The 21,802-nt window shown below is 45.4% G+C and overlaps 1 protein-coding gene across 1 annotated transcript in view; it reads left to right on the forward strand.

Moving 5' to 3' along the window:
- Positions 1-21,066, forward strand: part of ST8SIA2 (ST8 alpha-N-acetyl-neuraminide alpha-2,8-sialyltransferase 2) — a 39,165-nt gene extending 18,099 nt beyond the window's left edge. Inside the window, exons 2-6 of the mRNA XM_020811013.3 lie at positions 1,491-1,553; positions 3,146-3,274; positions 5,765-6,022; positions 8,503-8,796; positions 19,688-21,066. Coding sequence (XP_020666672.3) covers positions 1,491-1,553; positions 3,146-3,274; positions 5,765-6,022; positions 8,503-8,796; positions 19,688-19,973 — 1,030 coding nt within the window. The 3' untranslated portion in view covers positions 19,974-21,066. The remainder of the gene's footprint in view (positions 1-1,490; positions 1,554-3,145; positions 3,275-5,764; positions 6,023-8,502; positions 8,797-19,687) is intronic.
- Positions 21,067-21,802: the final 736 nt, after the last annotated feature.

The raw sequence follows: 21,802 nt of genomic DNA on the forward strand, positions 1-21,802 counted from the left end.
TCCTCCTTTGAGTTCCTGGTGGGATTCCCACCTCCCCTTCCTTTGACTCACAACAAAGCTGAGAGGTAGAACACATTCATAGGCCGACCAGCCCAGATATGTTTCAAGGCACAGTGGAAACTCAAACCTCTATCTCCCAAATCCCAGACCAGATTTCTAACTAGTTACTCACTACTTCACCTGAAGTTGAGCTTTTGCTGCTCTCTTCCAAGAAAGACTTATCTGTGACTTTGGTTCTCGGCCTTTGGTCCGTCCTGTTGAAGAGTTTTAAATTTTTTTGTTAATTTCCTCTAGCTGTGCAACGAAAGCATAGGGATTTACAGAGTAGAGTAGTTTCAAGTTTCAGCACTTATTATTATTTGTTTTCAGCCATCTGCAAAGCACCTAAATTTTACTATGTGCTGCAGACAGCTGAAGGAAAACGAGACAATAGGATTGTAAGCTAGTAAACAGAAAGAGAACGGGAAGAGATTTAAAAAAAAAAAAGAGTGAGGGAATAATGAGAGGGGCTCAAACCAAAAGCTCTTGCTTCATAAGACAAGCCTTAGAAGAAGCAACCCCCATTAAAAGCTGGAAAACCATCAAATAACTGGGTTATAGTGGGAAAGGGGCAAGGCACTCCGAGGCATCCTAGAGGGCCCCAATTCAGCTTTAAGGCCTGAGGTCGCCAGCCATGCTATAGTAGAAGTCAAAATACTTTGCAAGTTAATGTATTCTTGAAGGCTTTCATGGCCAGGATCTGATGGTTGTTGTAGGTTTTTCGGGCTCTTTGGCCATGTTCTGGAGGTTTTTCTTCCTGACGTTTCGCCAGTCTCTGTGGCCATGGGCATCTTCAGAGGACAGGAGAAACCACTTTGCCAGTTGCTTTGCATTGCAGTCTAGATGTACTGAAAAGTTATCTGAATAGCAAATAGGTGTGAAGCCAAAGGTTGGGAGTTCGATTCCCCCCACTGGGTGCCTACCAGGAGCAAGGACAGCCCGTGTAGCCTTGGGCAAGCTGCACAGACCCAGAAGTGCCCTCAAGAAGCAGGGAACGATGAAACACTTTTCAGTACTCTGTATCTAGGAAAGCCTGGAAGAGGTTGCCATCAACCAGAACCAACTTGAGGGTGTGTAATTCTTAAATATTATTGCCAGTTGGTTTACTCAAGAGCATGTCCTATTGATTTCAGTGGCACTCATTCTGAAGTAAGAGTGTTCTGGTCAATTCCCGCCAAAGGGCCAATAGGGTGTAAATCTTTCATCATAGACAACACCGTGTTTTATCTTACACAGGAGATGCGTAGTTGAAAAATGGATGGGTGGTGTGGCGGTGGAATCACGCCTGAACACAGGAGTCGGCCTGGATCTTAAGCCCCGGATCGTATGTGATTTACAATGCAGCTCTTCAACCCTACAGCACGCAGCGCTTTGTGACTGTGGAGTGAGTGGCCCTTCCCCAAAAAAACAAGCACACGGTTTATAAATAATGCATTTCCTTTGTCTTGCAGGAATTCTGGAGGCAGAGGCGCAATCAGATCAGCTGCGAATGGCTTACATAGCAAATCTAATAGGTTCGTAAATTAGATTTTTTTTGTTGTTGTTGTTCATTTGTTTCTTTCCTCCAAGGCGGCTATTAATCTGCTTGTCCTCTCTCTTTTGATGTAGAAGGACGCTATTTCCACTTGCCTCCTCAGTTTCTCTTTCCCACTTTTGTTTAGGGTTTTCTTAATCACCTCTCCCTAATATACTTGCAAACATATAATCCCGCTCCTGTTTTAAGCTGCAGCAGACGTTTGGCAGCTGCAGACAAGCTGCACGTTTGTGGTGGTAGGAAGAGACACAGACGGAAGGCTTAACTCGTACCTGTTGTATGATAGCACGCGGGGCAAGGAAGAATCCCTTCACATGTGTGAACCCCTTGCTGGTTCTCGAAGCCCAAAGCACCTGGTTTTGGAGGAAACCGATTCCCTTCTTCTCGGTGGGTTGTCCTGCTCTTACGTTGCCACCTCCTAACTAGCCTGCAACAGGAATGGACAATTTCTGTTTACCTTTCTCTGTTCTGTTTGCCTTTCTCACTTTGAAGAGAGCTTGTAAGGACCTGGCTCTTCATGCACTTTGCACAAGCAGCACAAAAGAGGCAATGCTGTGAGCAATTTTTATACAAAAGATTGTCGGAACTCCAGGTTGCTTTGTTCTGTTCAGGGGTACAACAGTGTTCCCTTTTTTTGAAAAAACGGGACTTTGCCCCAAAAGTCTCCGAATTTGGCACAGAGCAAGAGCCGACTTTCTGCTCTATCTGTGCCAAACGTAGTGCTGATACAAGATTGAGGTTAATAATCATAATTTTTTGTTTGTGGCACCTCTGTTTTTGGAGTTGGGTGTCAGAATGCTGAATCCTGCTATCAGCACCAGTGCTGTAATTCTGTCATTAGAAAAGGGGATTCCTTGACTATTGAAAGCATCTGAGTGCGCAGCAGTTTTTAATCACCCTGGGTTACCTGCGAATGGATTTGTTGTTTTACGGTTGGTCTTCAGGACTTAAGCGCAGCTTTGCTTTGAAGACCGATTTGTCAAACTCAAAAGTCTGTCTGAATCATGTCTCTCCAACAGTAATAGGCTTTTGGATCTAATCACAGACTGTCTATCTGCTTAAGCTGACTCAGGAACCACTGAGCCTCCGCCAACGCCATGGACTTCTTTTTGAGTTGTGGTCAGCCCTCTTTTTTCCTACAGAGAGGGGAACAACTGTTCACTGTGGAAACAGCTACTTCAGCACTTCTTCATGGAGTCTCTACCATCTGGACATCCTAAAAGTCAGTCTGCCTGCTGGGATAAGAGCCACTCTTGTCTGGCCAGATTTCTCCACAGCAGTTTCTTCCTCATTCCCGTAAAGTTTCGTTCCATCTAGCCTTTGTTTCCGTCAAGCCCTGGAGAAGCTGAACGCTCACCACGTCTGCAGTTCTCTGTTTTTATCCTAATAAAGGGATGGGAAGGCTCTAAATCTTCGCTACTGCAGTTACTGAGTGACCAATACAGATCTAGGAACTCTTTGAAGGTCAGACTGACTGAGAAGTAATGAGAACTCTCTGGAAATTGTGCTAATTAATTGTACATTCTCTCTCTTTCTCCCGTCTTCCCCTCTCTCTTCCATTTTTCTCTCTAGAATGGACATGTCAATAAATAGCTCCTCATCTCCAGCAGTTGTTGGCAGAAGCAATGAGAGTATGAAGCACCAGGACAGACCAGTCCCCTCCCAATGGAGCCACAACCAGACCCTCTCATTGAAGATCAGGTAAGGGGCATTGATTATCTGGAGCTGGAGAAGGCACTCTCCAGGCCTGGTGGCTGTATGCTATGGTGGGATATGGGCTGCTCATACCCACAGCCATGCACGGCATGAGACAGCCGCGCAGGTGCAAATGTCCCAGCCGACCTGACACAGCTTGCCCGTCTACTCTGCTAACAACAGAAGAGATGGCACGGTTGGGAGCAGGATCGCTAGGTGACCGTGTGGACAGCCGGCTTCCCACTATCTTGAACAGGTGGCTGCTGCAGGGTTGGAGGGATGAACATTCAAATCTGGATTCAGCAGTAAGAAGACCTGCTTGGATAGCTCAGTGGTTTAGATCTCTGGCTGCGGAGCCAAAGGTTGGGATTTTGATTACATAAGAACATAAGAAGAACACTGCTGGATCAGGCCGAGGGCCCCTCTAGTCCAGCTTCCTGCTTCTTAGAGTGGCTCCATCAGATGCCTCTGGGAGCACAGGAGACCACGAGAGACCCTGTCTCCCTCCCTTGCACCTGGCATTTGGTGGCCCCTTCCTGCTAAGCCTGGAGATTATATACAGTGGACCCTCGACTTACAGACAGCTCGACTTACAGACTTTTCGAGTTACAGACTTCTCTGGCCGCAAAATTTAGATTCGACTTGCAACGGGAGAATCGACTTACAGACCAGAAAAAAACCAAAATGGAACAAAAATAGAATAAAAACCACCGGTTATGGGATTAATCGGTTTTCAATGCATTGTAGGTCAATGGAGATTTGACCTACAGAGTTTTCGACTTGCAGCCACCGTTCCAATACGGATTAATTCCGTAAGTAGAGGGTCTACTGTACATCCCCTTCATGGCTTGTAACCTGCAGTGGACTTTTCCTCCAGAAATCTGTCCAATCCCCTTTTAAAGACATCCAGGTCAGATTGCCATCGCCACATCCTGTGGCAAGGAGTTCCACAGACTAACAGAAATTCCGATCTCTCGAATCCTTCTCCAGCAGCCTGCTGGTTTCATGCCAGCTTTGTTGTGCTCCACATCACAACAGTAAAATGTAGCTGTGGGAGAAGGCCTGCCCATCACAGCCATTTTTGCGTTGTACCTGTCAATCAAAAATAAGCCCTCGCAGAGTATGGCTACATTATGTGCCCCAAAGAGGCATTACCTGAGTCTTGTTGCCAGGATCTGGTGGAATTAGCCAGCCTTTTTCTTCAAAAGCACTGTAGTGCCTAGTTCACTTGGCTCATTTTAATCCGGGAGAAGCACTGCGTGTGGAGCCAAAGGCAGTTTTTTTCCATTGATGAAGGATGTATGGAACACTCATACTCCTCGTTCCAGTTAAGTTCCAACTTTGTGAATATCAAATTTATTAAATTCCACCAGACATTTATAAGCAATTTAGTCAGATTTATATTTCTCTGAAGATTACTGGCTGATGTCCTGTGGCTTTGTTACGGTTGCATATGAAAGCCAAACGGTGTAACTCTTGCCTCTAGCTGGCAATTAACGAGTCCCCACTAGGATAGCTGTGCCTGCTCACTTGTCGTTCACTCAAAGAATCCTAGTGGGGACTTGTTAATTGGCAGCTATGCTTTAACAAAATAACAAGATTTAAGATGCTGTGTCTAACAATAGAAGAGACAATCCATATCCAAGTGGACGTCCCATCCCATTTTCATTCCTTTTGGAGTTGGTGGTGCAAGATCAATGCTTCGGTAGTAATAAAGAGCCTTAGACTATGTGTTAAAGAACTTAAACTACATGGACAGATGATCAGCAGAGGCTCTTCAAGTAACTGCAGTGACTCTTGCAGACCAGGAGAGGAACTGCAGTTTTAAGTCAACTGACCATATTTCCCACACGGTGTGTTTTCTGGTTCTTTCAGGAAGTTGTAATCGAATTAAAATCACTTTTTTCAAAACGCCGCATGAGAGTTCTGCTAGCCACATTAATTTTTTCTGCCACTGTGGGTACAGTGTTTGTGGGCCTTAAAACAGCAGTGGCACACACCGTGTGTGTGTGTGTGTGTGTGTGTGTGTGTGTGTGTGTGTGTGTGTGTGTGTGTGTGTGTGTGTGTGTGTGTGTGTGTGTGTGTGTGTGTGTGTGTGTGTGTGTGTGTGTGTGTGTGTGTGTGAGAGAGAGAGAGAGAGAGAGAGAGAGAGAGAGAGAGAGAGAGAGAGAAGTGCCATCATGTTGCATCTGATTTATAGTGACCTAACAGGGTTTTCAAGGTAAGTAGGATATTTACGGAGTGGTTTTACCAGTGTGCTTCTTCAACTCGATGAGGTTTCCATGGCTGAGCAGGGATTCGAACGCAGGTCTCCTGGGTACTAGTCCACCCCCTCTCTGTTGCACCACACTACATACCTCATACACATGTAAAAGGAATCTCAATCTATAGCCTTCCACCAGACAACAGTGCTTCATGACTGATTCTATTTGCTGGACAAGCCAGAGAGCGACCCAGCTAAATGTTTCATGGTCTCCTCTTCTTTTGCTTGTTAAGGAAACATGTCCTGAAGTTTCTGGATGCTGAAAAAGACATTTCTGTGCTCAAGGGGACTCTCAAGCCAGGCGACATCATCCACTATGTGTTTGACAGGGACAGCACCATGAACGTCTCCCAAAACCTCTATGCCCTTTTGCCCAGGACTTCGCCTCTGAAAGGCAAACATTTCCGGACATGTGCCATTGTGGGCAATTCAGGCATCCTGCTGAACAGTGGCTGTGGGAAAGAAATCGATGCTCACAGCTTTGTGATCAGGTAAGAGCAACGACAACTGGCAGGATAACTCCGTCGTTTAGGTAATCTGGCTGCAGAGCGAGAGTTTAGGAGTTTGATTCCCCACAAGTCCTCCTACGAGTAGAGCCAGCCTGGGTGGCCTTGGGCAAGCTGCACATGGTCCCAGGGCGCCCCTTGGAGAAGGGAGTGGTAAACCACATTCTCTACCTGGAAAACCTAAAAAGGATTGCCATAAATTAGAATTGACTTGAAGACACAGGATTATTATCATTAACAGTGACTATAAGATGTAGGGCCATTGCCTTTGACTACAGCTCCACAGAGTATCTCAGGTATTCTGGCTGTGGGATCCTGGAGGTTGTAGTCCAAAAAAGTAAATTTGCCAAGGTCTGTTCAAAGTGAGTCTATGAATACTTTTTCAGTTTTATGCATTCTTGCCATTCACAGTTTTTTTAAAAAAACCTGAATGTGTGATTCCAGGCCTATTTTATTTCTTGGAACTATAATTCCAAGAAATAACTTTTTCAAGTGGGTCTTTGCTTTGGATATTCAAGTTTTAATAAGTTTTTTCCCCTAAGAGCATAGTTTTCAAGAAGTCACAGAGCCAAAATGTGCATCTCAGCTCTCACTGACGATATTTAGGGTTACTATTTTAAGAATCGAGCAAAATTTGCAGCTGCAAACTTTTAAGAGGACCCTGAGATTTTGAACAAGCAAGCTTAGATTAATGTCAGAGGGGAGACACTTCCTGCATTTAGTCCCAGAATGGTTCCTGCCTTTGGGTTTAAAAATCTCATGAGCCCTATTAAGTTGCCACCTAATCCAGGGGAACACAGATAGAGGAGTGCTACCATGTCCCATTCCTTTATTGCTTTCTGCATGTGAGCAAAGATGAGGGCAAAGAGGAGAGATTCCTGGACATGACAGGAAGACCCTGATTTTCTAAGGTTCTTGCTTGCATGCAGAAACCCATGCAGAGCGGCTCCCATCCATGCGTCTAGTCATGGACACTGTTTCCGGCTCTCGTGACATATCAGCACACTGAACTGATTACCCAAACTCATGGAGCAGAAGGGAACGAACGCTGTAGACCAGTTCTTTCCTGCCTGAGGCAGGAACTCCAGGACTAGAGCATCCCCTTGATAGATGACACACACCCCCCGCCCACCCCCTTAATGATCTCCAGCAACAGAGAGACAATGCACCCCCTAGCCTACAGATGCTACTTTATTGTGTGTCGTTCTTTTTCCTTCTCAAATCCCTAAACTGAACAAAATCAATTTGATCCCAATGGCCTAATCAAGCAGTACTGTAACTAAAAGGAACTGTTGTACAGGTTGCTATACTTCCCCACTCAGATGAGTCTACCAAAGGTCAAACTGTACATTATAGAGAGTACATCATTAGAAGAGGGTATTCATCAAGGGCTAAAAAATAACAGGTGGTCAGAGCCAGAAACATTGTCACAGCTCCTGTCCTTTGCAAATTGTTTTGTTTTGTTCTGTTCTGTGCTTGTTCACCAGCAGGCTTTGTTGCTCAGACCCAGTGATCTGTTGAAATCATGTCTCTCCAACACAAATGTGATTTCAATTCCTAATGCCACGAGTTATATATCATTCATCTACTGAGTTGATTAAATTTACTCTTTTTTTTAAGGGGGGGGGATGATTGCTCCAAAAATCCTCAAACCAGGATGGCTACTTTGGCCTGGTTTAGGAGGTTACGTGTTGCTGACAGAGGCTGCAAATCTTACAAATCTCCAAAGTTAAGGGGAAATATTGCAGGAAGGGGGAAAGATCTCCATCACCGTGGGAGGAGGAGAGGAGAATGACCAATATTTGTATTCATTTCATGGCGATTGGAGTATTAAAGTTTTTTTTAATCAGTTAGTCCCCTCCCTCAATTTATTTCCAAAACAGTACAGTGTGATAATATAGAAATATATTTCTTTTGCAAATGCTATAATTAGTGTTGCCTCTGGCTCCTGCGGGCTAAACCGCAGAAGCCTGTGCTGCAGGGTCAGAAGACCAGCAGTCATAAGATCGAATCCACGTGACGGAGTGAGCGCCCGTCGCTTGTCCCAGCTCCCGCCAACCTAGCGGTTCGAAAGCATGCAAATGCGAGTAGATAAATAGGAACCACCTCAGTGGGAAGGTAGCAGTGTTCCATGTCTAATTCGCACTGGCCATGTGACCACGGAAGATTGTCTTCGGACAAAACGCTGGCTCTATGGCTTGGAAACGGGGATGAGCACCGCCCCCTAGAGTCGAACACGACTGGACAAAAATTGTCAAGGGGAACCTTTACCTTTACCTTTACCTGGCTTCTCCTAGTGACCACTTCTGGTATCTTCATTTTTAGAAATGTATTTCTAGGATTTTTTCTTTTAATATTTTCAATATTTTCAGGCAGTGGACGAGTGACTCGGTGGGGATACTGATCTCGCAGATCAGAGGAGTCCTACTGTAGTTAGGAAACTGACTTGGCCTTTCCCCTTCCAGATGCAACCTAGCCCCAGTCCAAGAGTACACCCAGGATGTTGGCACAAAGACGGACCTGGTGACAATGAATCCTTCAGTCATCCAGCGGGCTTTTGAGGACCTGGCAAACGACACCTGGCGGGAGAAGCTGCTTCAGCGCCTGCACAGCCTCAATGGCAGCATCCTTTGGATCCCAGCGTTCATGGCCAAAGGGGGCAAGGAGCGCGTGGAGTGGGTCAACGAACTCATCCTCAAGCATCACATCAACATCCGCACCGCCTATCCTTCCCTGCGCCTCCTGCATGCCGTTCGAGGGTGAGCAGCTTTGATTCTTGATCAGAACCTAAGCAAGCAATAGCCATAGCCCCTGTTCCGACTGAATCTATAATGTCACATCTGGAAAGGTTCCTAACCCATTGGCGGCGATGGGGGTTGCTTCCTGTCTTTAATGCAGTGGAAGTGGAGCACCTGAGCCGAATTTGAATTCCATCAGACTAGATGGGCTGGCTGGAGCGCTTCGTGGTTTAGGTCTCTGACTGCGGAGTCAGAGGTTGGGAGTTCAAGCCCCCCGCTGTGCTTCCTGGGAGAAAAGCCAGCCTCAATGGCCTTGGGCAAGCTGCGCTGTCTCCGGGTGACCCCAGAAGAAAGGAAGGGTCAACCACTTCTGAGTATTCTGTACCTGGAAAACCCTAAGAAGGGTCACTATAAGTCAGAATTGACTTGACAGCACACGGTTATTATTTATTTAGATGTGCTTAGTTCCCCAGTGGGTTGAAAATGTTTGCGGGGATCAAACATCTGCCCCACACACCTAGTTTGTTTCTTGGAACAAACTATACTGAGTCTGTGATTCCACACACACACATACACACACCGGAGGTGGGTGAAGGCAGAGAGTCCACAGCCACACCTTCCTCATTTTTCACCCACCAGATCCCCACTAGAGAATCCTGCCCCTTTTGATAGAACCAGAAATGCCCAGCAGACTCATATGGTGTGTTTCATGTTCAAACCTAGTATTGGAAGTGTAACAATAAACCAAGAGAAATTGGTGTATTGGAGCAAAGGTTAAGCCGGGAGAGTCCTTTCCAAAATCCTTATTTTCTCTGCCCAGGGAGTTTCCTTTGCTCCTTCACAGAAAGGAGGATTGTTCATTCATGCAGTCTACTCTGAAGTGTTATAAACTCCTTAGTGTTTCATGTTTATTCTGGAAGTGTAGAATGGCTTGACATCTTGGCACACATACATATGTAATGCTCAAAGTCCAAACTCCCTCATAGGATCATAAGTCTGTTAGGCCTCCCTCTGTGTGTGTGTGTGTGTGTGTGTGTGTGTGTGTGTGTGTGTGTGTGTGTGAGAGAGAGAGAGAGAGAGAGAGAGAGAGAGAGAGAGAGAGAGAGAGAGAGAGAGAGAGAGAGAGAGAGAAGTCTAAGGCTGTCCTCTGAAGATGCCGGCCACAGAGACTGGTGAAACGTTAGGAAGAACAACCTTCAGAACATGGCCAAAGAGCCCGAAAAACCCTCAACAACCATTAGATCCTGGCTGTGAAAGCCTTCACGAATAAATTGTTGTAGAGTTTTTAATTTCTAGTTTAAATTCCTCTAATTGTGCAGCAGAAGTGCAAGAATTCACAGAACAGAATAGCCTGAAGTTACTTACAGTTGTGAACAGATCAAACGGCACACCAATAAAACATGACTGCTTTCAGCAACAGAGTTCAACAAACTCTCTGCTTTCCAGAAACAAAAAGAGGGGGGAAACTCAGAGCAAAGAGGCAGGACTTTCTTTGAATTCAGAGGCACGAAGGAACAATTGGCTAGTGCTGAAGAGATTGACCGTCACCCCAGCCCACAAAGGTCTCTCATGGGCAAACCCTTTAAAAAACAGCATGTTTGGTTGCAAAAACTCCAACACAAATTGCCGAAGCTGAAAGGGGAGCTCACTCCAGCAAGCTCCCAGTCTCGCAACCAGAATGAGCATATGCATAGGGTGTTGCCAGAGTGGGAGGGGGGCATGCTTCTCTGATGGCTCTTCACATTTCTGCAATAGTTTATTCGCCAAAGCAGTGTGACAGAAGGGAATCATCAGATGTTCAATTGTTGGATTCGATCAGGTGATGTGCTAGTGCTCATTTGCAGGATGATGTAGCCACTGTGCTGAAAACAGAGAGGCAAGGGAAGTTTTGATCCTCCTTTACTGGAAGGAAAAAGTCCGGGTCTGAATGTCAGGTTTGCCTCCTACCTACCGGGCTTTGCTCCAAACGGGAAAGCCAAGGTAGATTTTGGCCGTTGGCAGGGGTCTCTCACCTTCGTTGCCAGGAGACAGCAAATCAGAAAAAGAATCACAGCCTGGAAAGAACAGCTATCAAAATTAATCCAGGTGGTGAGGTCTGAATGGTGCCCCCGACACGTAACGTTTTAGCTCCCGCAGGCCCTTTACAATTCGGCCTTTGGGTCCGTCCACCCACGGGAGTGCAGCTACCAGCCGAAGCAAAATACACACACGTGTGTGCACGGGTGCAGTTTCACTTTGCATTAAGCTTAATCTTGCGGGAAAGAGGCGTTTGGTGTGGAGGCGGTGGAGGGAGGCCTACCCCAAGGCAAATGCAAATTAGAGGCAAAAGAGAGGGGGATTATGTGAGCTTGTTCTTTTCCAAGCTTTAATTAAGTGTCTCTCGTGAAATAAGTCTTTTATATCACTCGGTTGCTAATCCTTTGATTGCAAGCACTGGCTTGTGCCAGAAGGATAAGCTGTCCGTTGGAAAGACTAAGAGACCCTTAGGCTAACCTGGACGAGAAGGGAGATGATGGAAGGCCCAGGGCAGTCCGCCTGTTCTCTTCCTGCACATGCAAAGCCCCAGACAAAAGGGTAACCCTACGGAACATCTGAAGGGCAATCTAGGGGAGCCCACTCATTTTCTGCCAGTGCTCATGTGCCTTTAATAGAGGGGGGGGGCACGAATTACCAGCTAGATGGTTCATGCTGGTTCGTTTGTCGGCTCAACAGCTGTTGGGTGCTTTGTAACCCCCCCCTTCCTCCAGTGGGCACCCACTTAGAGGCAGCACCCCGGTTTCCCTGCCCTGCTCACAGAAGGAGACAGGGTTGCAAAGCACCGAACAGCTGTTTGACCAATAAAGATACTGACATGGAACACGGAACCAGTGGTTCGTCATGCCCACCTCTAGCCTTCAATTATCACAGAACAGGCAAAGATTCAACAGTGCTTGTATTAAATGAGGACGGGCAGGCGGGAAGGAAGGAAGGAAGGAAGGAAGGAAGGAAGGAAGGAAGGAAGGAAGGAAGGAAGGAAGGAAGGAAGGAAGGAAGGAAGGAAGGAAGGAAGGAAGGAAGGAAGGGAGGGAGGGAGGGAGGGAGGGAGGGAGGGAGGGAGGGGAGGGATGAGGAGAAGGAAGGAAGGAAGGAAGGGAGGGAGGGAGGGAGGGAGGGAGGGAGGGAGGAAGGAAGGAAGGAAGGAAGGAAGGAAGGAAGGAAGGAAGGAAGGAAGGAAGGAAGGAAGGAAGGAAGGAAGGAAGGAAGGGAGGGAGGGAGGGAGGGAGGGAGGGAGGAAGGAAGGAAGGAAGGAAGGAAGGAAGGAAGGAAGGAAGGAAGGAAGGAAGGAAGGAAGGAAGGAAGGAAGGAAGGAAGGAAGGAAGGAAGGAAGGAATTGGCTACATTGGAGATAACAAACTGCAAGCAACAGATCCTGAAATAGACCAATCCAAAGCCTTTGAAATCTACATGGCTGTTTTTCTGTTTTGATTTACCTTTTTGACTGAGAAATGTGGGGCTTTTTATCCAGTCCAGGCATAGGAAGAGGAGGGAAGGGGGACCCAAGCGACCGCCCACCCCCACTGTTTTTGTAAAGACACAGGGGTGAGTGATCACTTGGGTCCCCCTTCTGTCCTTCATTCCTCAAAAATGTGTAAAATCTATGATGTGGCCCTCATCCTGAACAGTTTGGAGACCGTTGATTTAATATATATTTATCCTGCCTCCCAGCTAAAAAGGTTCTGGATGCAGTTTGCACTCTATCATAAAAGATCGTTCCCTGTCCACAGGCTTGGTGTCTAAAAAGGGACGGCACAAAGAGAAGGAGAAAGAAGAAAAAGGAAATAAAAGCAAAGCTCAAAACAAGAGTCAGCTTCCAGCAGGTCTAGCTTCCTCTTCCATTGATTCATTGATTGATTGATTGATTGATTCATTGATTGATTGATTGATTGATTCATTGATTGATTGATTGATTGATTGATTGATTGATTGATTCATTCATTCATTCATTCATTCATTCATTCATTCATTCATTCATTCATTCATTTTTACTCCACCTTTCTCCTTTAAAGGACCCAACGTGGCTTATTTTATTAAAAGACACTCTTCCATTCCAACTTCCTCTGCTGGAATAGATGATAATTTTATCCTTTCTTGGCCCACTTCTTGTTGTTGTTGTGTTGTTGTTGTTTAGTCGTTCAGTCGTGTCCGACTCTTTGTGACCCCATGGACCAGAGCACGGCAGGCCTTCCCGTCTTCCACTGCCTCCCAAAGTTGGGTCAACTTGTTCTTCTGGTCTCGTGGTTGGAAATGTAGAGCTAGCCCAGCACATTTTTATGTTGTGAATGTTCACAAGGGGAGAGAGAAGGAAAATGTTAAGGTTTCTTCCTCTGTAGCACAATAGGTGTTACAGGGACACATAGGTGCTCAGTCCCACAAGAGACTCAAGACAAAGCAGTTACAAAAGGAGCAATTAAAGACAAACAAATACTCTTTATGAGGACAGTTACGTTCCAGACAGAAAAACCTAAACCTTAGTCCTAACTAGTCATGACAGCGACTTGAAATCCTTAGGTATTTGCCTCTATAAATGCACTTTTTGCCAGCTTAGGTGGAAAGTTCTTCCAGAATGACTGGCTGGTATCAAATGCCAGGGTTCCTCTTAGCCCTTTTCCAGCTTCCTGAGTTGACAGGAACCAAACACTTACTAGTTAAGCTGGCTGGAGCAGCCGTTTGGAGGTGATAGGAAATAATTACAGCCTTGTACAAGCATGCCTTGCCTTCTAATTAAAAACCTGGAGCCTTGTGTGCAGTAGCGGTTCATCGTCAGCACCGCGCCCCATGTGCACTAGCCGCTTCCTCATTTGGACTTGCAGCATTAATTGGTTTTTGTTATGGTTGTCGGCTGTTTTGCAAAAGAGGAAGGAGGTGCAACGTGGCTGTCAGCAGGAGCCCAGGTGGCTTCACAGCTGACTGGAGTATGGGGAAAGGAATTGCTCTATCATTTGCTCCCTCATCTGCAAGCCCAGGAAAAAGGCTCCCTCCCCACCCCATTCCCACCCCATCTTTGTGGCTGCAGTGTGCCATCTGCCTCACAATACTTTAAGGTACCTAAGGATGTCCTCAGAATACCATTGAAGTCAAAGAGAACTCTGTGGTCAGTACAAAATGCAAATGCAAAAGTAGTCGATTACCTTTATTTGTTGTCGTTTAGTCATTTAGTTGTGTCCGACTCTTCATGACCCCATGGACCAGAGCACGCCAGGCCCTCCTGTCTTCCACTGCCTCCTGGAGTTGAGTCAAATTCATGTTGGTCACTTCAGTGACCCTGTCCAACCATCTCATCCTCCATTTTCCCCTTCTCCTCTTGCTCTCACACTTTCATCAGGGGCTTCTCCAGGGAGTCTTCTCTTCTCATGAGATGGCCAAAGTATTGGAGCCTCAGCTTCAGGATTACCTTTATAGACCGCCAAAAAAAATTTTTTTGTACAATACACAAGTTTTTGTGAATCAAGGCCACTTCGTCAGCTGTGTGCCCACGTGAAGAACTGAAAGTCCCAAAGTTTTTGGCAAGATGGATTTCATCAGGCATGTCTTTCTTAGACGTGAGCCGGGAAAGACGCAGGCTGCCTTAGCGCTAATGTTTTAAACTTACAGTTGTATTGGATCTCACTCCCCGGTTCAAACCCGATTCCTCCACCTAGAAATTGGGGTAATGATTTAGTAAACTCTCTAGGTTTAGCCAATTGGGGTCAGATGAAAGTCAAAATAATATTATCTAGTGGTCGCACTCCTGCTTCACTGATGTGACTCTCTCTGCCAGCTTAGGGTTTCCACCAGTGCCACGATTTTGAAGCGCTGTTTGAGGATGGCCACCTCAGTTGTCTTCCTTCAGGTGGAACCAGCTGTGTGCACAAACTGCAAATTGTGACTGTCTTTAAACTTCTTGGGTTCTTAGGATGCCACTCTCTATCCACTCGGATCATTTCTGGAGCTAAAGTGTCTCCAGGGATGCTCTAAGGGCTGAGTTAAATCCCTGCCCGAAAGAAAGCTCCTTTCCGAGGGGAAGACGCTGTGCGTTCTAAACTGAGCTCACCCTAATACACTTTTGGCAACTTAGCCTGCTTTTGTTTTGTACTTGTGTTGTTGAGAGATAAAGCACAACTTTGTTTTTATGTCTGCTTTCTTGGGCGTGTCGCTCTGAAACATTCGCGTGACTGGGGGGATAACATTGTAAAAGGAGGAAATACACCATCACTATTGCATAAGCTTGGAGCCTCAGCTGTGTAACACTCAGGCATCCCTTTAACTCAGGATCACATCAGAGATTTTTCTATTCCCTCCCCAGCTGTCTGTCCCCCTTCAATTTGCCCCTTTCCCTGTTGGTTCCCTTTTGTTTCAGAAGAGTGTGGAAACAAGTGTTCCTTTCAGATGTGAAAGCAAACCAGTTATGGTGGGGAAAATTAGATACTGAATGCTTACAACTGCTGCACAGCTTAGTGGTTTAAGTTGGGAGTTTGATTCCCCACCTGGGGGACTGGACTTGATGATCCATAGGGTCCCTTCCAGCTCTGCAGTTTTAAGGGGGTGGTTGTTATTAAAAAAAACCCAGGAACAGTAAATCAAAATTATAAAAATACTGACTGGTATTATATAACACAGAGGTTGTCAACCCCTGGTCCGTGGCCCGGTGTTGGTCTGTGGCCTGAGCTGAACCAGGCCGCACCCCACCACTTTGTGCATGCATCCAAGAGCGAGCGAGTGAGCGAGTGCGTGTGCTCCTTTGTGCATGCGCACAAGCATGGGGGTGCCCTGCCTTCTTCAGCCAGCCCGCAGTCCCGAAAAGGTTGGGGATCGCTGATATAAGAGATACAAATTATAACCAAAACGCTGAGTATCTATGAATTACCAGCACAATATGTATGCTGTTCCTAATACAGTGGTGCCTCACAAGACAAACGCCTCGCACCACGAAAAACTTGCAAAACGAAAGCATTTTGCCATGTCCTAGGTGCTTCGCAAGATGGTTTTTCCTATGGCTATGCTTCGCAAGATGATTTGTTCCATCTTGCATTGATGCTTCGCAAGATGAAAAAATGGCATTCTTCTTGAGAAACACTTCATAGGAATGCATTGAAGGCAATTTCAATGCATTCCTATGGGACTCACCGAACGAATTGTTTTCGTCTTGCGAGGCACCCCTGTATTGCCATTTTTGTAGCTCTGATGGCGTTTGTTGTTGTCAACATTCAAGCTTGTGGGATCTCCTCAGCTTCCTAACAACCCCCTCTGATTTACCCTAATTTTTAATTTTTGTGAGATTAGACCTTCTTTCCATGGCACAGAATGACTGCCTCTGGATCTCTCTTTGACTGACCTTGAGCACCACAACCCCACTGAAGTCAGGGAGACGGGGTTGGCATAGAAACGTAAACATTCTTTAATAAATAAATAAAATAAAAGTAAGGGGGAAAAAGCAAACCACACACTGGGAAAAGTGTCTCTTCACAAGTCCCCCCGCTCCTCCTGTGAGAGTTGTACATTTGGTCCTTTGCTCTGAAGGAGCAATTAATTAAGGCATTAATTAATTTGATAAATTAGAACTGCTAATTAGATTAATTAGCCCCACTGTGATTGCTGCAAAGGTTAAATTCTGCCCCCAGAACTAACAAGGACAACATTTTCTACCAAGGAGTTGAGAAGGAATTAAAAGGTCTGAAAAAAACAGCAAAAAAAATAAGAAAATAATAAAATAAAATAAAAGGCATCAGGATAAAGAAAATATTGTCTGGATGTTGTGGAAGGTTTGAGATCAGTGCCCGAAGGAGAAGTTAAAGAGGAACCTGTCGAGCTGAGCTCTAAAAAATAAATTTTAAAAAAGACTCCATTTGTATCATTGAAGAGGTTTCTTCCTTTCTTTTTAATTGATTTTATTTGAATGAACTATGATGCAATATTCAGTAGCCCAGTGGTTTTTCCTACTTTCTTCAGTTTAAGCTTGAATTTTGCTATGAGAAGCTAATGATCAGAGTCACAATCAGCTCCAGGTCTTGTTTTTGCTGACTGTATAGAGCTTCTCCATCTTTGGCTGCAGAAAACATAATCTGATTTCGGTATTGCCCATCTGGTGATGTCCATGTGTAGAGTCGCCTCTTGTGTTGTTGGAAAAGAGTGTTTGTGGTGACCAGCTTGTTGTCTTGACAAAACTCTATTAGCCTTTGCCCTGCTTCATTTTGAACTGCAAGGCCAAACTTACCTGTTGTTTCTTTTATCTCTTGACTCCCTACTTTAGCACTCCAGCCCCCTATAATGACAAGAACATCTTTCTTTGGTGTCAGTTCTAGAAGGTGTTGTAAGTCTTCATAGACTTGTTCAGTTTCAGCCTCTTCAGCATCGGTGGTTGGTGCATAAAATTGGATTACTGTGATGTTGAAAGGTCTGCCTTGGATTTGTATTGAAATCATTCTGTCATTTGTGAGACTGTATCCCAGTACAGCTTTTCCCACTCCTTTGTTGACTGTAAGGGCTACTCCATTTCTTCTACGGGATTCTTGCCCACAATAGTAGATATGATAATTGTCTGAATTGAATTTGCCCATTCCCGTCCATTTCAGTTCACTGATGCCCAGGATGTCAATATTTATTCTTGCCATCTCCTGTTTGACCACATCCAGCTAACAAAGTTCATAGATCTAACATTCCAGGTTCCTATGCAGTATTTTTCTTTGCAGCATTGGACTTTCCTTTCACTTCCAGGCGCGTCTGCAGCTGAGCGTCCTTTCCGCTTTGGCCCATCCACTTCATTAGCTATGGAACTACTTGTACTTGTCATCCGCTCTTCCTCAGTAGCATGTTGGATGCCTTGCGATCTGAGGGGCTCATCTTCTAGAGTCATATCTTTTAGCCTTTTGTTTCTGTTCATGGAGTTTTCTTGGAAGGCATATGATTGGTCAATAATTACTGGGCTCATTGCCCTTTTGATCATCTTTTATTATCAGAAATGTGCAGCCTATTATCATCCAGTCTTCAGTTGTAGAATTCTGAAGTAAGTGGTTAAATTGCATTGCTATACGTTGTTGGTGACCTGTTAGATGCTTTAACCAAAATCCATGCAGATTATCTGGACAAATGTCCGGCTGGGCTTTCCTACATTTCTTTCCAAAATTTTAGAGCATCATATTTACATGGACCTAATTTATTTTGCTCTTCATTTTCTCCTAGTGATGAATAAAATAATTGTTGGTTATTGCAAAATTATGAGTTTTCTCTATATTGTTTCAAGCGTTCATCATATCTTTCAATTTTCTTTGCTATAGCTGTTACCCACTGTTTTAATTCTTCTGTAGTTTCAACAATTGTTTTCCTTTCTAGGTCATATATTTTGCGTAGTCTGGCTGTTACTTTTTCGTTTTTAAGTTTTGAATCTTTCAAGTGTTTTAAGTTGCTAACATATGCAAGTAATTTGTTTATTTTCCTTTCCAGCTGAATTTTCCATTTTGGGGTACCACATGTTTTCTGGGGTTTTTGCAGCTTGTAACCAAGTTCCATGGTTATTATGGTAGCTGTGCTATACATGAGCTGTTTTGTTTCCTTTAACAGGTTGGTTGGGATTGTTCTGATGACATTTGCATCATTCAGTAGATCTTTTACTGGTTTACTTTGTAATTGGTGCAAATTGGGGAGCCTTTGTCTTTCTGTGTTCTGGCTAATATGGGTTACTATTTTTCCCCTCAGTGAAGTTTGTCGTTCTGCCAACTCATAATTTCTGCGTTATTTCATAAGTTGTTTCTCTATTGATACATTTTCTTCCACTATTATGTCTACCTCTACCCTCCATTTGTCTTCCATAGTATGGTCATTGTTCTGTGTTGATTTTGCCACCTTTTCTAGTTCTTGCAATTCCATTCTGAAAGTACTTTACTCCGGATTATAAACCTTCTCTGGCCCATTAATCGTTGTTCAGTTATGTCACTACTTGGGTATTTCCTTTTCCAAATTTCCATCATTCTTCTTTGAAAACCATGGGCTGTTGGGTCTGCCTTGTAATAACATTTCATAAATTCTCGATTTTCTGTGAGAGTCCAAGTTTACATGGTTTGCATTTACATGGTTCCAGTAGCTTTGCAGCCACCTGTCCTGGTTCCTCAACAGGGTCTGTTGAGCCCTGTGGCCCATTTGGGTCCTTGATGACCCAGGCAACGACTGATCCGGTATGGATTTCTCTTTCTTTCCTCTCATCATAATTGATGGTTGGTGGACACAGTTGGTCTGGCTTCTCAGCTGAGACCTGTCTGGCTTGGGAGACCCTTCAGCATAGCTCTCAAGCTCACTGAAGCACACAAGCCCTTCTGCCTCAACAAGGCTTGTGCTCATGGAGGGTTGTTATATTGTTGTTGTAGAGCATTTAAGGGGGGAAGTTGGAACTGGTTGCAAGGAAAAGATCAAAAGCCCTGTACAATGATCCCGATCCAGGTCCAGGCCCATACAGGCTTACTTCGGAACAAGAAGGACAACTAAACTCATGCAATATATTTAGCATAGCCGATAGCCAGGCTTGGAAGGTAATCAGCATCTCCTTTTCTGACACTTCAAAACCGGAAATGGGGGTGGGTCCTTCTGATGTCACAGAAACGGGGCACGTAGAAGCTGGCAAGTGTACCATTCGTACATACAGATACTGTTGCTAGCGAGCTTGGTGCCACCTAGAAATGGGTGGAAAGGGCTGCCCCATCTTCAAAAAATCCAAATTTCCTCCTCTAGTGTTGCATACACCTATTTTTCCCCCCGTCACTGCCTGGTGGGGTTGGAAGCACACCAATTCCCTGAGACTTCAGCTGGCGCCCTGAAATCGGGTGACCCGAATTAAGCCCTTGGTTTCATGGATGATCCTCAAGTTTTGGAAGGAGGAGTCCTCATATTGCTTTCTCTTCCCTTCCAGGTACTGGCTCACCAACAAAGTGTACATAAAGCGCCCAACGACAGGCCTGCTCATGTACACCCTCGCGACCCGCTTCTGCAACCGGATTTACCTGTATGGCTTCTGGCCGTTTCCTCGGGATCAAGACCAGAACCCAGTCAAGTATCATTACTACGACAGTTTGAAATATGGCTACATGTCTCAGGCCAGCCCCCACACCATGCCTTTGGAGTTCAAAGCCCTGAAAGCTCTCCACCAGCAAGGAGCCTTGAAACTCACTGTGGGGCAGTGTGATGGAACCACGTAGAGGGTGGGGGACTCTGGTGACCCATTGTCGTCGTCCCCCCGAGGCATGGCACCATGGGAGGATGGGGGAGAGGGAGGCAAGGAGAAGCTCTCGGTAGCAGAGTCAGTTTGTTAATGTCCGGGAGGGGATGCGGAGGTACGTACAGGATACCCCTTGGGCGGGTACTCTGCTTCTCAAGCATTTTGGTCTTCACCCAGAGGGACTTGCCCAGGTGGAGCAGGATTGATAGGGGACGTAGCCCTGGGGCAGGAAAGAGGCTGGTGACAGAATGGCATTGGTTCTTCTGGCAGCCTTCCCACACCCTCCCAAGATCTGGAAAGTCTCTGTGGTTTGTCTGAGTTCTTTAGCGTGACAACTAAGTGTTAGGCCAAGTGTTGTTAAGTGGTCTAGAATTGGTAGGTAGGGCCTGTTAGGCCAGGAAGCCGGGCGTCCGGCTTGTGTTGTGTTCTCTTGGCTTAGTGGTAACAGGAGGGAGGGCTTGGGGTGGGTGGCATTGTTTCTTAGATGTACGAGGAAAGCAGCACCGGAGTGGACCTTTACCAAAAGCCCTTGGGGCCAGTTCTTCTTTGAGGCCTCAGTGCAAGAGACTGTGAAGGACCTTGATGGCTCCGGTCAGAGCCTTTTCTCAAACAAGGCACAACAGAGACCTTTCCGTTCCACAAAAAAAGTCAAACACGTTTCAATTTGCTCTCAAAAGCATGACTTAGCAATGACGGAACGCAGAGGTGAAGACTGGATTTTCTGTACTTTTTTTAAACAGAAGAGGAAATAGGTGATGCAGCTGATGTAATTTTAAAAAAAAGCAATTGGAGCAAACGTAAGAGGGCTCCATTGTTTGAGTTTCCTGTTTGGTTTCTTTCTTTGTAAAGTGAAGTCTTTGGGGTGTAGTATGTAGGCGATGCCAACGCAAGCGATTGGTGTCAACGGTCTCAGCTCTTGAAGATGGGAGATGTCTCTTTGGAATTCACAATAAGTGCTCTTCGGAGGAATCCACCTGCCGAGGTCAAAAACTGGTCCAGTTTTTTTAAATTATCCAAACAACAGGCTTATTGTGCTTTAGCAGATTTGTTAATAAAACTGTTTTTAAGCAGTCTGTATTTTGTTTCGACCAAGGCTAGGGTTTCAGAAACAGCCGACAAAAAGGTAAACCTGGATCGGAAATTAAAACATTTCAATGTACAGGAACGCGGCGTAGGGGCTGAATATGACTGAATGCTTGCACACAGAAAGCCAGCATCTCAAGGTGAACGCTGGGCTCAAATGCTTTTCTCTACATGTATCTGCATTTAGAAGGCATTTTGTCCGTGGAGAAGTGTATTTAGTAGCATATGGGTCTACTAAAACCACTACCACCATATCACAATTAAGTGGGGCGGGGAAAGCCTTCAAGATGACACAGCACATTATGGGAGGAAGATTTAATTGCTGCTGAAGTTTTTGCAAGATGTCCTATAAAACAAAAAAATTCCTTAGATTTAAAAATACTGTTGCATGGATAGATTTATGTTTGTTAAAGTCCGCTCCCATCACTGTCCTTTCTAGCACGACTTTGAATAAAAGGAGGTGTTAGAGGCTCATGCTTTCTACAAAAACGTGTGCATTTCCCTGAGTATTCAGCAACTCTCCACGATAATGTGCCTCGTGTGGCAGTTTCTTCTGCCCCTGAGCCCTTCCCAAGTAGGGGTTCTGAGACCTGCACTCTTACAGTCAAGCCGAGGAACTCTTGAGAGGCGACCCGGTTCACAAGCTCAGCCCACAAAGTGACATGGCTCCTTTCCTTTCCTTCTCTACACTCTCCCCTTTGTTACTGTAATGCTGTTTGTGCTCTG

This window comes from Pogona vitticeps, chromosome 12, assembly GCF_051106095.1.
Source record: "Pogona vitticeps strain Pit_001003342236 chromosome 12, PviZW2.1, whole genome shotgun sequence".
NCBI lineage: Eukaryota > Metazoa > Chordata > Lepidosauria > Squamata > Agamidae > Pogona > Pogona vitticeps.